Here is a 15192-nt window from a genome sequence, read left to right on the forward strand (position 1 = left end):
TTTTGCTTAGAAACACCAATAGCACTACCCTGGGGGGCCCTTTTAAACAGTGAAATCAATAACAAAATGCACAAAACATGGCACTGAACAAACACTTGTGTATAGTATGGGAGTTGAAATAAGAAGGCAGAGCTTCACCTTGTTCAACCTTAGCTGGGAACACATAATGTCAGGTGACTCAGTTTTCACCACCGCACATGTCCACAAATGACTGCGAAAGTGCTGTAAGCATTGATTTTAGGATTACAAATGAACTTTAGCAAGTAGGCAAACTCACAAATCCAAAATGCACTAATAACGAGGAATGCTTATGTCTAATACTAAAATTTTAGAAACCTCCTAAATGCCCTCCACATGATGCAGTTTTACATGGTCATTAGAATCATGTTCTGAAGAGTATTCAATGATAATGAGAATATTTTCGATACATTGTTTGGTGAAAAAAAGCAAGACGCAAATCTACATATCTTTAAACCTAATTTTGTTTATGTGTATATGTATATATGTGTGTATGTATATCACTCATTTTTATTTCTGTTTACTTTTGTGTGTTTTAGAAATGTTCAACAAGGAATATATATTAATTTTTATAATAAATAGTGGTTTGGTAATAAGTATCTTCTACTCTGCAGTCCAAGGTGAAATGATGAAGGAAGGTGAAGCGGAAAGCTTGGCAAATCATGACAACTTGGCACAGCCTGGGTCAAGCCCCTCAGGCAGCTCTCCAGAATCCCACCCGGAAGAGGGCCAAGAAGTCATCCCAACTTTCTTCAGTACCATGAACACCAGGTATTCTGTACTCTCTAACCTCTCCTACTTTCCATACTTCTGGAAAATCATCCTGGCGTTCCTTTCAGGTGACTGTGTGTCCTAACAGAATAGAGAATAGGTCTGCTTTGCTATGCACCTTGTCCGAGGCAGTGGATGAGAGGGATTGGATGTGAGGGTGTACTCTGTGAGCAGATCTTAGATTGCTTTGATGGATTCTCTCTGGAAAATGATGTTATTAGACTGCATTATATAGAGAAACAATCACTGGGGCATATGCGTGAAATCCGGCCTAATGATTTGCCCTGTAGAGGGGCAGCTGTTTTCATGACTACCTCTGAACTGCAGAGAGTACCAATGCAATTGCATTCTTCCCTCTCTTTATCACCCAATGGCTTAGCTTCAGTGACATTGAACTTCTGGAAGACAGTGGCATTCCCACAGAAGCTTTCTTGGAGTCGTGTTATGCTGTGGTTCCAGTGCTGGGTAAGATTGCTGCATTGCCTTAAGTTTGTCAGTCTCCAGAATCAGTCCCACTGCCATCCTGTTGAATTAGAGATCTGAACTGTGGTACTGTACATTAAAATAGTAAAACAAAACAAAGTTAATTTTTATTATTTATTTTATCTAACCTAGTATATTCAAAATATTATCTCAACATGTAATCAGTATAAAAGAATCATTAATGAGATATTTTGCATTCCTTTTTGGTACTAAATCTTTGAAATCTGGTGTGTATTTTACACTGTCAGTATATTTTAGTTTGGACTAGCGAATTGCAAGCACTAAGTGGCCACAAGTCTGTTGACTACCATGTTGGATAGTACAGCCCTAAGGATTGCAATATGTATTCAGAGTTTATAAGATTATCCTCACTTGCCACTTAGGACCTTGTTATAGTTACTCACCTCAGGGTGTGTAATAGAAAAAGGTGATGACGGCATCCTAGAAGCCGTTGGAGCTTATGTGTAGAAAATGATTTAAAAGCAAAAACTAAAAGTTGTGGGGGGAAAGTGATTTAGTGTTGCTATAAAAAATATTTTCCACTTGAAAATATGGTTTTTTCAAAGATGTTTTAATTTTTTCTTTTAGACAAACTGGGCCCCACGGTGTTTGCTCCTGTTAAAATGGATCTGGTTGGCAATATTAAGGTGAATATACTCGCTTGTCTCTGGGAGACTGTTTACTTCAAGGAAATAGTTGCAGGAAATTTCATTCAGACACAAATGATTGTTGAGTTTGATCTCAGAATAAAAAGTGTAGTACAGCTTCCCTGGCCAGTGTGGCTCAGCTGGTTGACCATCGCCCCATGCACCAAAAAGTCGCAGGTTTGATTCCTGGTCAGGGCACATGCCCAGGTTGCAAGTTTAATCCCCAGTTGGGGTGCATACTGGAAGCAACAGATGAATGTTTCTCTCTCATGTCGATGTGTTTTTCTCTCTCTCTCTCTCTCCCTCTCCCTGCCTTTCTCTCTAAAATCAATAAAAATATATATATATTTTAAAAGTGTAGGACAGCTGTGAGAAAGGTTCTGGGGTAGGAAAAATTACTTTTAAAATGGTTCTTTAAAACCCTGAGACTATTTAGTTCTAGTTTAAGCCTCATAAGAATTCTCAAACTAAAGATACCATTACCCTGAAAACATAGGGAAGAAAGTAACAGAAGTTGCATTTATTTTGATTTCTTAGGGGCCTGCTTGACAGACTCAAAAGTTTCAATACTGTACTGATCTGCTTGGTGGCTTTAGCATTTTGAACTTAGATGACTTCCCTGCTTTTCCTGCAGAAAGTGAATCAGAAGTATATAACCAACAAGGAAGAGTTTACCACCCTCCAGAAGATAGTGCTGCATGAAGTGGAGGCCGACGTAGCCCAGGTTAGGAACTCGGCTACGGAAGCCCTCCTGTGGCTGAAGAGGTGAGGCTGCTGGGGTGGGGCCGCAGTTCCACTTCAGCTAAACAGTTGCTGCAGAAAGGAGACTGCTTCTGAGTGAAGGACCTCGCCTGCTTGCAGAGCCTTTTCTAGAAGGTCCATTGAATAGAACACCACCTTTTCTGTTGTTGTTTGCCTTCCTCTTGATGCTGATAAGCATCGTTAATAGTATACATAAGATTAAAGCATGGTAAAGTCGACTGGTTTTGCTTTAAGTCAGTGGGTCACGAACTTCAGGGACATCAGTCACCTAGAGGGCTTTTTAAAAACATATTTGCTCCACCCCAAACTCAGAGTTTCTGACACCAGAAGTCTGGAGTGGGCCCCAGAAGTTTCCTTTTTAGCAAGTCCCTGGGTGATACTGAAGCTGCTGGCCCTGGGACCATGTTTTGAAAACCACTGTTCAACTGCATGAGCTGAGAAGGGCCGGGCAGGCCAGAGGGAGCAGGCAGGGACAGGCTCAGGAAGGACGGCCACGACAGCCACCAACTGCAGGGGGGGCAGGGGGGCTGAGCCCTGCCAGTTCTGTCTGCCCACTGAACGTACGTGCAGTTGGAAACTAAGATTTCTTCCTCTCTTCTGTTTTAGAGGCCTCAAATTTTTGAAAGGATTTTTAACAGAAGTGAAAAATGGGGAGAAGGACATGCAGGCAGCCCTGAGTAAGTGCCCTGCGCCTCGTGGGTCCATCGGGCAGGATGTGGGGCCGGACTCCTGGGGGGGAGACAGGCTGGGGGGGGACTTCTGCTCTTCAGTACTTGATTTTCTCTCTTGTCCATCATTATTAATTATTTCTTATATACTTGGTTTAAAAAGAACCTGTGCGATAGCAACCTGGTAATCTATATCTAACTTATTAAAAATCATCTCTTAAAGAAGAGCTAAATGGTCCGGCTGGGCGTGGCTCAGCGGTTGAGCGTCGACCTAGGATCCAGGCGATCGGGGTTTGATTCCCGGTCAGGGCACATGCTCGGGTTGCAGGCTCAATCCCTGGTTGGGGCCGTGCAGGAGGCAGCCGATCAATGACTCTCTCATCACTGATGTTTCTATCTCTCTCTCCCTCTCCTTTCCTCTCTCTGAAATCAATAAAGATATATTTAAAAAAAAAAGAAGAGCTAAATGAATGGAGAGCCATCTCTTCATCTTAATAGGAAAACCTAGTATTTCCAGGAAATCTCTTCTTCCTAAATTAATCTTCAAATGCAGTACAGTCCTCTAAAATCAATATCCAAAGAGAAGGTGATTTTGGAGACCATGGAAGGGAGGGGATGGGGAACCCTGGGAATTTGCTAGGGAGTGAGAGGAAGGGTTCGTCATTATTTTGTACTAATAGACACTGAATGGGTGCTTAATAAACACTAGACAGGTAGGTGGGTGGATAGATGGATGGGTCCATGTGTCAGGACAGTTTTGAACAACATCAAAGACTTGGAAGCATCCTCATAGTGCTCCTAACAGAGTGGCTGAACTGTCACTCTTGTCTTATAGCAAATTCTTCCAGCATGGGCCCTGAGGCAGGGGGTGTGGGGAGTGAAATTCCATATTACTTTGAAGCCCTATGTTGTTATGATGTAGAGAAGCACATGGTCAAGCTTTAAGTAGCCATGATTACAAGTAGTGAAATGAATGAATTAGCTGCTTCTGTTGGGCAGTGGGAGGGGGAACCAGTGTTCATTGCAGCATTTTGTTGATCTCCCAGGTGAGTTTACCTCCTTTTGGTCCTTCCTCTGGACCATGAGGCCTGAGGGATTCTGCCCCTACATCATTTTCCCAGGCCTTTCTGTCTAGAAACTTGCCCGTGTGCCGTGAAACAGTAAAAGCTGATATTTGTGTAACACTTTATGAAGCATTTAGACAACTTAATCCTCAAATCAATCCATTTTTACAGATTCAATACCCAGAATTCTGAAAGATTAACATACATGCTAAGACCACAAAGAGTTTGAATCAGGGTCACTTTGGGCCCCTGCCTCCAAGGTCCTCATTTCCTTACCAGGAAGTCTCCACCATCCCAGGGCTACCTGCATTTTTGGGTTTCTCATACATCCTTGAATTTCCAGGACAGTCTGCTATGTTCTCCCCTGTGTGTTCTGATTTCATTACTAAAAGTATATTCACCATAACTGTTCACACCCCCTACCCAGTATCCGTGGAACTTTATGACTAGTGGAGTGGTTAAGATCATGGGCTCTCTGGAACCCACCATTTAATAGCATTGTGCACTTAGTTTGTTGTCACCTGGTATCAGGCTCTGCTGCAGGATCACGAGGAAAGAATTCCAAGGACCCATGCACAGGAGATTGTGGTGTAGTGACACAGTTTATTTATGATGATGTAATATCAGAAGAGTTCTCCTGGCTTCCCAGTGTCTCATCTCCATCTGTCCCGCCATGGGAAAAGTACAACCTTGTCTTCAGCAAGGCAAAGCCAGTGCCCAGAGTTTCTGCTTCATAGTCCTCCAGAGCCTGCGCAGTCTGCTGTGGGCCCAGGTGGCCACTAGACCGGAATGGTCACATGCTCCTGGGTGGGCAAACAGGCCTCTGCTTCCCAGCTGAACATGCTCAACAATGTCTGACTTCCCTTTACTCTCTTTTCTTTATTAATAACTAGCTAACTATGGTGACTAATTTACTTAAACTTTCTGTCTCTCAGTTTCTTCATCTGTAAAATGGGGATGGTGATACAATTCTCTAACAAAGCTGTTGTAAAGATTAAATAGGCTCATGCATGTGAAAAGATTAGAAAAGTGGTACATAATAAGCACTTAATAGAGATTGGCTTCAATTGTCATTTATATTTTCCTCCTCATGACCTATGAAGTTGATAACCTGCCAGAAAATGGGGTTTATTTGTCCCAAAACAGAAATAGAAAGTTTACAAAGCTCAGATGCTAAGCCCGAAATTTCTCTTCAGAGTAACTGCTTAACACGGAGCTTTCACACCAGGAGGAGGACTCCTCCACCTGCAGGAGGCGGGAGGTGCAGCAGGGGCCTGTCACCTGAAGCGTTTGCGCTGTGTGGCTGTGTGAGGGTAAAAGGGGCTGCTGATCGCACTCACCCCCTGCTGGAGCTGGGTGGAAGAGCATCCCGCTGCCTACAGGACACGCCAAGTGGGAAGGCGAGCTTGGCCCTGGAGGGGAGAGGAAGTAGAGGGTATGCCCTTTCTGTCCTGCCTCCCCCCGAGTCTGCCCCTTTCCCTCCCCTGCCTTTTAGGAAAGTGGGCCAGGAAATGCTGACTCGAACTGGAGAGGAGGCTTGAAGGGCAACTGCTGCTTCAAAACTGAAATCAGCCAATCGCAGCCTTGCCTTTCCTTCCTCTCCTTCCCTTCAGCGCTGTTTTCTGTGGAAGGAAAAGGGGGTAGTGAATTTAACATTTGCATCTGATGTTCAGGATTATTTCAGAGGTTTTCAGATTTAAATAACTTCTTCCTCATAGGGATCCCTAGTTTCCTGCTGCTGTCCAGTGTGGAGAGAGGTTTCCCTAACCCCCTCCCCCTGTCTGACACAGCAGCTCTGTGCAGACAGAGTTTTACGAAAAATTTTGGCACGGTAATTATTTAGAGCCCATAGTCACCTCGGTGCATATTTCTGCTGGGTTAACAGCTTCTCTTTTCTCATTTTGAAATCACAGCCTTCATAAGTGGCACTGATGTCTTGTCTGAAATGAGGGAGTTTGGGTATATGAGTAAAACAAGTGTATGTCAGTTTCTATGCCATACATAAGCAACTTAGCTTGTATGTTTTAAATTCTAAAATGGAACTTGAGTTATTGTGCTAACAGCTGCCACTCATAGAGCACGCACTATGGGTGTGACAGCAGGTTCCTGATAAACATTTCATCTGCTCTTCCAAATACTTCCCTTCTGCTGCAGGTAAACTGAGGTATGGAGAGGGTAAGTACCTTCCCTGGGGTCTCAGATCTAGACCAGTGGTTCTCAAAGTGGTCCAAGGACAGCAGCATTTTTATCACCTGGAAACTTACTAGAAATGCAGGCTACCAGGCCCCACTCAACACCTGCTGACTCAAAGTCTAGCAGAGCCCAGCAATCTCTGTGTTAAGCCATTGAGATAATTCTAGTCCATGCTAAGGTTTGAGACTAGCACTCATCTAGAGCTAGGATGTCAAAGCTCACTTAGTTATCCTCAGCATGAGTTAATTTTGCCTTCCTTTCAGGATAATTAGCTAGTTCCCCAATAACTGAAAATGTTTCCTAACAGGAACAGCAAGACAGTTAGGGATAAATTAAAGATAAACCTTGGATGGCATTCCCAAATTTGAAAACACTGCTTAAGAAAGGTTTGGAGGTAAACAGTCATAAAACTTGTGTATCTTAGTGGCCTCGAAAAATGGGAGCTGATACGTAAAAGGCCTAAATGACTTAAAAGGAAGCCATGGCATCTGTTAACTCCCTGAGAAATGTGTGGATAGTTGTCTGGCTGCAGTGCTGTGACCCAGAATGAGTTCCCAGCATTTGGAAGGAGGCCTTGGGCTTTATCTTGCCCCCTTTCGAACCATTTGAACCATTGCTTAGATTCCCCATAATGATGATTAGAGTGAACCATTTTGGGTGGTCTTATGCCAAGAGCTGCTTTGAACCCCTAGTGCCCCTTGACATTCTCTAGAGGTCGTTCTAAGAAAAGAGTTGGGTGCACAGGCGGATATGTTTAATGGTCCAGCCTCTAGCTGAGCCCCTCCCTTCACGGACACTGTATCAAAGAGCTTTTGGAAAGCATCCCTGTAAGCATTTCATGCCCCATTGTACTAAATGTTACGCGCTCTGCGCTGGTCCCCCAGCGGGACGGCACATGCCGCAGCGCTCCCCTCAGAGTGATTCCACAAATGTCAGGTAAACATTAACCCACCAACGTCTCCAGGCTTCTTGGTTTGCATTAAATATGAAAGGCTGTCTTAGGAAGGGAGAGCTGTGTGAGAAAAGTCCGAACTCTTAGTCAGATGTTCAGTGTCAAATTATAACTCGACTAATTGTTCTGAAAATACTATGGAGCGAGAGTCAAGTCGTGCGCGCTCCAAAACTGCGCAGCACGTGCCTCTCCTGGCAGAATCGGCCTCCGTGCAAGTTCCCGTCTAGACTGCCTGGAGTTACCAAAGGATCTCACCTCTGTCCGCTGCCTGTTGAGTTGGCGGTTCTCTAGACAATTTGTTTTGCCTGAAGCTTAGTCACTATAAAGAATTCAGGGGGTATTTTCCTAGTATCTGAGGGTTTTTTTAAATTTTTATTTCAGACATTTAACAAATATCTACCACTTGACCAAGTATATAAAATAGTTCAATACACTACCCGTGTACCACCACTGTGCCCCTGGACTACTCTCATTTTCCAGAGGTCTTCATCCAGATTTGCTGTTTGTCATTACACAATGCATGTTTGTATTCTTCTGTGTATTTGTGTGTCCATAAGCAGTACCTAGTATGTATCACATGTTTTAAACTCATACACATGGTGTCACACTATACACAGTCTTCTCTCTCTCTTGGTGTTTTTCGTATTTACCCACTGCTCACTTACTGGCAGGCCTTCCCTGGTTCCCGGTTCTTACTGAAGGACCTCCTAGGTTAGCCCATCCGCAGGGCTGGTGGTGGTGGTTGTTTCCTGAGCTCAGCAAAGGACTGGCTCTACCTTTCCTGGCTTCGCTTATCTACTCCTAAGCTCTCTCTTAAAACTTAGATTGCGTTTCTTCTCTGTCTCACTACAACCCAGAGGAACTTCACAGATTCTTACCAGTTATAGATCTATGCCAGAGAAACTCTCACCGATTCCGTTTCTGGCTAGAATGGTTGTCTGCCAACCGTCATGGGAAGGTCATTCTCGCTCAGATACTGTGGTAGGTTTAGTGATGGTCTCTGAATACCTCATAGTGAGTTTCTGAATTACCGGTAAAGAAATCAGACTTGTATTATTTCCATAAACAGACTAAGGTCCAACTTCTTTCAGGAAATGGCTGGAAACAACGCATTTTTCATTTTGTTTCACGAACGATAGACATTAGCTTTTGGCAAAATGGTTTAATGTGTCAGGAGTGCCCCAAGTTCTCATTGCTTTTAGCTTTGTGACCTTGGGCGAGTCACGGTCTCTCTGGGTTTTCTGTTTCTTCAATTGTAAAGGAAGAGAATTGAGCAGGCGATGGACTGTCCAGGCTTCCTGCTCCGAAATCTCAACTTGGGCTCTGAGGAAGTGACACGTCTCAAGGAGCTGGGAGAAGGGCATCATTTATGTCTTTCAGAAGCCATAAATCCTTCCAGATTGCAGAGCACAAATTATGATGATGAATGGGTATTACAGTGCCGATTAATGTATTTCACTATGTAATCTCTGGGTAACTGAAATAGGTCAGGCTTAGGCTTCATCGTGTTTTAATGCAGCCTCACGTGGCAGGGGTACTTGCAGCCCTGCAAGTCAGCTAAGGACTTTCGGCAAATTTTTTTTTTTTTTAACGAGTTTAATTTCATTTGGTGATTTTGAGTTATAGCCTGAGTCAGGACCCGGCCCAAACTCTCTGTCACCGCCTTCACCCATTAGACCACCGGTCCACACTTTGCCGGGTGGCCTCCTCTCTAGCAGGGTGCAGACACTGTAAGGAACAGCTGCCCCCTGGCAGGGCCAGGAGGGAGGCCACGGGTCGTGCTGCCCCACAAGCACCCCCTCTTCCCTAGACCAGGCTGCCTGCCGCACTGTTTGGACTCCCAGCACCCTTGTTTTCCGGCTGCCCTCTAGAAGGGGTGCACGGAGAAAGGTTTCAGGCTTTTTTGAATGGTTGATTAAATGGCAAAGTGTAGGAAGATACAACATCTCTGAGGCTGGCGTAACACTGGATCCAGGCATTTTGTCCGGCCAAGGGGGGCTTTGGAGCTGAATGCTCAGGCCGGGGGGCTGCATTTGCCGAGTCTCACCTTGTTACTCCCCGACCACAGTTCCAGATCAAATCGATCATGACTGTTAGCCAAAGAAAATAAACTCTCTGTGTAGGAAAAAAGACAGAGAATACACACACATACCCTACTGTGGTGACCTCTGCGAGGCACAATTATTCAGGTTTCTTTAGTTCCCTCATTTTTGAGTTTTTCATATTTTTAACAGTGAGTACGTATTCCTTGTGAAATGAGAAAAATCAGGAAGCTCTGTTTTTATAAACTGTCCCTGTGCCTCAGGTGGGAAGTTCAGAATCCTTTACATGGCACCTAAAGGTCCTCAAAATTCAAAAGGTCCTGCCCCAGTGAGCTGCTCCCCACCCTTGTGATAATTTAAAATATTTTTATATCCTACGATAAACCTAAGCAGTCATTAAATGGTGGTGGTTCTTGTGCTAGTGCTGAAACCAGCACATGAAAATGCAGTTTGGAATAGAATTTAGATGAGCTAAACAAGGTGAAGGTCAAACCCCACCCCCCACCCCCGGGATACTGGTAGTAATTCAGGAATAAGCGCTCTGTAAACTGCAGGAGACAGCGCCTAGAAAATAAAATGGAGCATTGAAATAAAAATGCACTGTGGTGAGAGAGCCCTGTGCCTCCTGAGGATGCATTTATTCCTGTGGAAAAATCAGCATTGACGTTTGCATGTATTGAATTATTTAAAGTGTCAGGAACACATCCCCAGCATAAACTCCAGTCACCTTGTGCTTGAGATTATTTTTTTGTAATTAAAATTACTATATACCAGTTTTTAAATCTCACTTTAAAACACTGGCACAAAAATAATAGGTTTTAATCTTTAAAGTCTAGAATATGAATGACTTTTATCGATGGGCTCCCCCATTTACTTTATAACTAGCTCAGTGACTTTAGTTTTAAAGGTTTTGGGGTCTAATGCTGTGTACCCAGGGTCATAGGGCATCTGGGCCAGACATTTGACAACCCAGACTTAAATGTTCCACTTGAACAGAACCTTAGAGGTTGTCTTACAAAGGGGGAGACAGGTGGTGAGAGGGCAGCTGAGGGCCTGGCCCAGGGTTGCACAACACTTCAAAGAACCGCATTTTAATATTTTCATGGTGTATTTTATAGTGTATCTATAATGACTTTCCAGTATCCTTTCCTCCCTCTTTATTTTCTCATGTGTATTAACCCCCCCCCCCCCATGATAGTAAGCAGAGTCCTGCTATATTAACACAGGATAAGAGTGGGAATATCTGTTTTTCTTTAAATATTTTTCTCTTTTTCTGTGTCAGCTTTTATTCCTACTCACATCTTTTGGGCTACATAACCTTATAATTAGCCTTTGTTCGTCAGTTCCTAAGACCAGCGGGAACCACATACTCGGAAAGGACGCGATGCTCAGAGCACACCCGCTCTGGCGAGTGTCCTCACGGCGCTCCCCTTGCCTTCCAGACAACGCCTACGGGAAGACGCTGCGGCAGCACCACGGCTGGGTCGTTCGCGGGGTTTTCGCCGTAAGTAGCCTCCTGCCTCCTGGCGTTCCGACGGCCGCAGCAGGGGCAGGGTGGTGTGGTTTCGGGCGCAGGGTGTCTCCGTTTGCTTTGTCTTCCAGAATAAGCACAGAGTGTCACTTACTTGAAGGAAGTCTGTAGTCTTGGTTGTGTGGGAATGTGGGTGACAAAGTGTCTAGAACAGAAAAGACTGTTGGGGAGCGTGCATTACCCCATCCAGCTCCAGTCTCTGTGGGATTTGCCTCCGAGGCGGTGGCCTCTCTGAGATGGTAAAGTGTCCGCGCAGAGGTGGGCAGGCAGTGCCCAGGCCTCAGCACCGAGGGGAAGGAGCCGGGGATGCCCTCGGCCTCATCGCTCCCTCTGCTGCCCGTTGTCCTCAGTTTTGTTCATGCTCAGATTTTGATTTTTTTCTTAATGAATTTCACTGACTGTTATCTGAACTGGGTGTGCCAGCAGCCTGGGCTAGGATTCTCTTCTTACCCAGGTACTTTCGTCGTGGAGGTGTTTGTATTCATGTATTTGGGCTCCTGTTGTGCACCACTCCTTCCTTCCCAGCATGTTGACCCAGGAGGAACACACACCTGGGCCTCCCGGTCCCCTGGACAGATCACTGAGCCTGGTGTGTGAAGTAGCAGGACTAGCTGGCCCCTTGACAGCAGCAGGAACGTGTACTCTGATTCTCCACCCAGGAGACGGCAGTCTCAGTCACATGCAGCCACGAAAAGGCCACGTCTCGTGGGGGGACACTAGGAAACGTTGTGGCATGTGAGTGTGCTTTGGAAAATCCGGTGATGTTTTTACTAATTGAAAGGATGGGACACATCATTTGCCCGAGGTACAAACTGTGTGTGCTAGGTTATAATTTATTAGGAGTCAGGTAGAGGAAGTGGGAAGAATTTACAGTGGGAGAAATCAAATTTTAGTGAAAATGAAAGCGTACTTGAAAGCATGGAGATAATAGGAGCCAGACCAGTTGCGGCTACAAACTGCCCGCACTTACCTTCAGTCATGTTACAATAGTAGCTGCCGTGCAGCTCTGGGACACCTGTCGTGTGCTAGGCATTGTGCCAGGTACTTCCTTGTCTGTTCCCTTTGGTAATCCTCAGGATTAACTCCCACTATTTTATAAATTCAGAACCATTAATTCCAGTCCCAAGGCCCCAAAATGAGGCTATGCAGAGCCCAGGTCTAAACCCAGACCCACTGTCTCCAAAGACTACTGCTCATTCCCCACAGCACAGCTCTCCGAGGTGAAGACAGAAAAATGGAGAAGCTGCTGGTGAATGAATGGGTGGTGGGTGCTGCTACATTCATCAGCTCCCTGAGCAAATACTGTGAGATTACAAAGCATAAAAACATTGAGTTGGCCTGTGTACAGGAAACATAAATGTGGTTTGTTTTAGTATAGAGGTAAGGTTAAATCCTGAAATAGTAATGATTGAAGAGATATGGTCAACAAGAATGCAGCTATAGCAGAAAATTTAGCTAAAAGGACTTTTTATTTATGGCATTTTCCCTAACATGTAGTAATGTAGACACTTTGCAGTGCACTGTGGAAATCATGGAAGAGTAGAAAGGGAAAAAATTAAACTTGTCCATATGCTTATCACGCCATAATAACCATTTTTAACATTTTTTGTCTTTTACCTTCTTTGCTTTCTTTTTTTTTTCTCAATTCTCACCTGAGGATATTTTTTTCCATTGCTTTTAAGGGAGAGTGGAAGAGAGAGAGAGAAACACCAATGTGAGGGAGACACATTGATTGGTTGCCTCCTGACCGGGGATCAAGCCTGCAACCGAGGCATGAGCCCTTGGCCAAAATCAAACCCGGGACCCTCCATCGCAGGCTGATACTCTAGCCACTGACCCAAACCAGCCAGGGCTGCTTTCATTTTAAAATATTTTACATAGTCTTTTAAATATTGTTGTGGTTAATTTTATATATTATCTCAATATATATCTACTTTCAAGTGTTTATATTTTATATCCACGTTTGTGTTATGTATGTATAATTACCTTTGTTTAGTATACTTTGTACATGCATGTAGAATTTTTTACATTTAGCTTGTAGTATAATTTTGTATTCCCCTCCCCACTTAATAGATTCTATCATGACCAATTTTAAATGCCATAAGAGTCTTTGAAAACCATTATTTTTGGTGCTTGCACAATATTTCCCTACTATGGAGGTACCGTAGTTTATTTGTCCAGTCCTCTGTGTTGGAAATTTAAGCTGCTTTTAAGTTTGTTGCTACAGATAAAACAGCATCTGTTCATATGCATTTTTGACTTTAAAAACCTCTTATTTTCTCACAATAGGTTCCTAGAATTAGAATTGCTATGTCTAATGCCAATAACTACAACCACAACCTAGAATTTGGAGCACTGACCATGCACTAGACATTGTTTTAAGTTCTCTATATATGTGAAGGTATTAACTTCATAACTCTGAGCAGTTCTCTTATTTTCCCTGCTTGTAGACAAAGAAGCCTGAGACACAAGGAGGGAGGTCATACACCCAAAGTGACAGAGCAAGAACATTGTGAAGGCTCTTGACATTGTTACCAATAATTTTTAAAGTTGCTGGTTTTTAAGAAAATAGATTATGTTGAGCATTTGGCAACAGTCTTATCAGTAGAGGAGCTAGATTGGCCCTTCTCTCCAAGTCTTTCCTACTTTGGAAAGTTTATTGGGTTCCCTAACGTGCTGGTTAATTAGCAGGGGCAAATTCATTTAACTGATCTCAGTTGCTCAGGAAACATCTTTTACACTCAACGAATTTGATTCATATATCAGCCAAAGAGTGAGCTTTTATCTTCAAACAATTATAATCTATAGAACTAATGCCCGGTTGGGGCTCTGCCTCCAACGTGGCCACTCACCATTGTTCTTGACCTTTTTGGTTTTCTCTTTGGTTGAGTTCTGTCATTGGTTCCCAAATAGACTTGGCTGTATCACTGTCTTCTAGGAGCCTTTGAGAAATTCCCTGGGCCCCACTCTGGGAAAAGTTTTTAAATTTTTTATTTCACTTAAACATTCGTATATAGTGTTTGTTTGCTGAAATTCCTCAAGCAAATATGTGAAGGACCAGGTCTTCCTCCCCTAGGCCTGTGCTGAAACCATTGAGTGGTAAATGCCAGTCGCTCCATCTGCAGAAAGGGTGAGGGTTCATTCTCAAAGACTTTCAAATTCCAAGTGTAAGGATGCTCAAGAAAGAAACTGTAGAAAGAATCTTTTCAAGATTCTAAAAAGTCCCTAGAGGTCTCAGCAGAGCCAGCCCACTCTGGGAGCAGGTGGTCTGCAGAGGTAGGGTAGCTGTAAGTAGCCGGGGAATCTTCCATCAGGGGAGCAGTGTGGTGTGATGTGCGGTTGACAAAGCACAGAGACGATCCTAGGCTCAGGTCCTGGCCAGGCTCTCATTAGCCATGTGACGTTGATCTGTAAAATAGGGACATAAACTGTACAGGGTTCCTAGGAAGATGAACTGGGATAAAGTGCATTAAAGCATCAGTGCTCAAGCAAATGGAAAATATTCAACCAAGAGTGCGAAGGAAATACTGTCTACTTGGGGGAAATAGGAGATACACAGAGAAACGTATGTGTGAAGATGAGACCCAGATAGGAGAGGGAGGTCCCTGGAAGACCAGCCAGGTGGGAGCAAAGCCTCTGGCAGCAACATGCATACAGGTAGACTCTGAGGGTCCAAGGGGAACCCTGCATCACTCTGTGCATGAGAAGGGAGCTTTTCTTAAACTTCCCTGGGCACTGCCTGACTTGAAGGCATTATTCATCCTCAGGATGGGCCAAGTACATGCATATGTGCTGCTTCTAGCCTTAAAATTACTTGATTTGGCCCTTGGAAAAACTTTCAGAGTCCACGAATTCAAAGTGTATATTTCTGTTTTTCACCTTTTTTATTTGTTTATTAATCCTCACTGGAGGATATTTTTAACATTGATTTTTTATTCATTTTTTAGAGAGAATAAAAGGGAGGGGGGAGAGAGAGAGAGAGAGAGAGAGAGAGAAAGAGAGAGAGAGAGAGAAAGTGAGAAAGTGAATGTGAGAGAGACACATCAATTGGTTGCCTCCTG

At 44.0% G+C, this 15192-nt stretch overlaps 1 protein-coding gene across 2 annotated transcripts in view; it reads left to right on the forward strand.

Annotated features, from left to right (window-relative positions):
* Positions 1-15192, forward strand: part of PLEKHA8 (pleckstrin homology domain containing A8) — a 47230-nt gene that overhangs the window by 18789 nt on the left and 13249 nt on the right. Inside the window, exons 8-13 of one of the 2 annotated variants that reach the window (XM_016222290.2) lie at positions 633-789; positions 1169-1254; positions 1861-1919; positions 2554-2684; positions 3288-3358; positions 11043-11104. In XM_016222290.2, coding sequence (XP_016077776.2) covers positions 633-789; positions 1169-1254; positions 1861-1919; positions 2554-2684; positions 3288-3358; positions 11043-11104 — 566 coding nt within the window. The remainder of the gene's footprint in view (positions 1-632; positions 790-1168; positions 1255-1860; positions 1920-2553; positions 2685-3287; positions 3359-11042; positions 11105-15192) is intronic. The other variant, XM_087821237.1, reaches the window with a different exon arrangement.

This window comes from Miniopterus natalensis, chromosome 10, assembly GCF_054644295.1.
Source record: "Miniopterus natalensis isolate mMinNat1 chromosome 10, mMinNat1.hap1, whole genome shotgun sequence".
NCBI classification, from domain to species: domain Eukaryota; kingdom Metazoa; phylum Chordata; class Mammalia; order Chiroptera; family Miniopteridae; genus Miniopterus; species Miniopterus natalensis.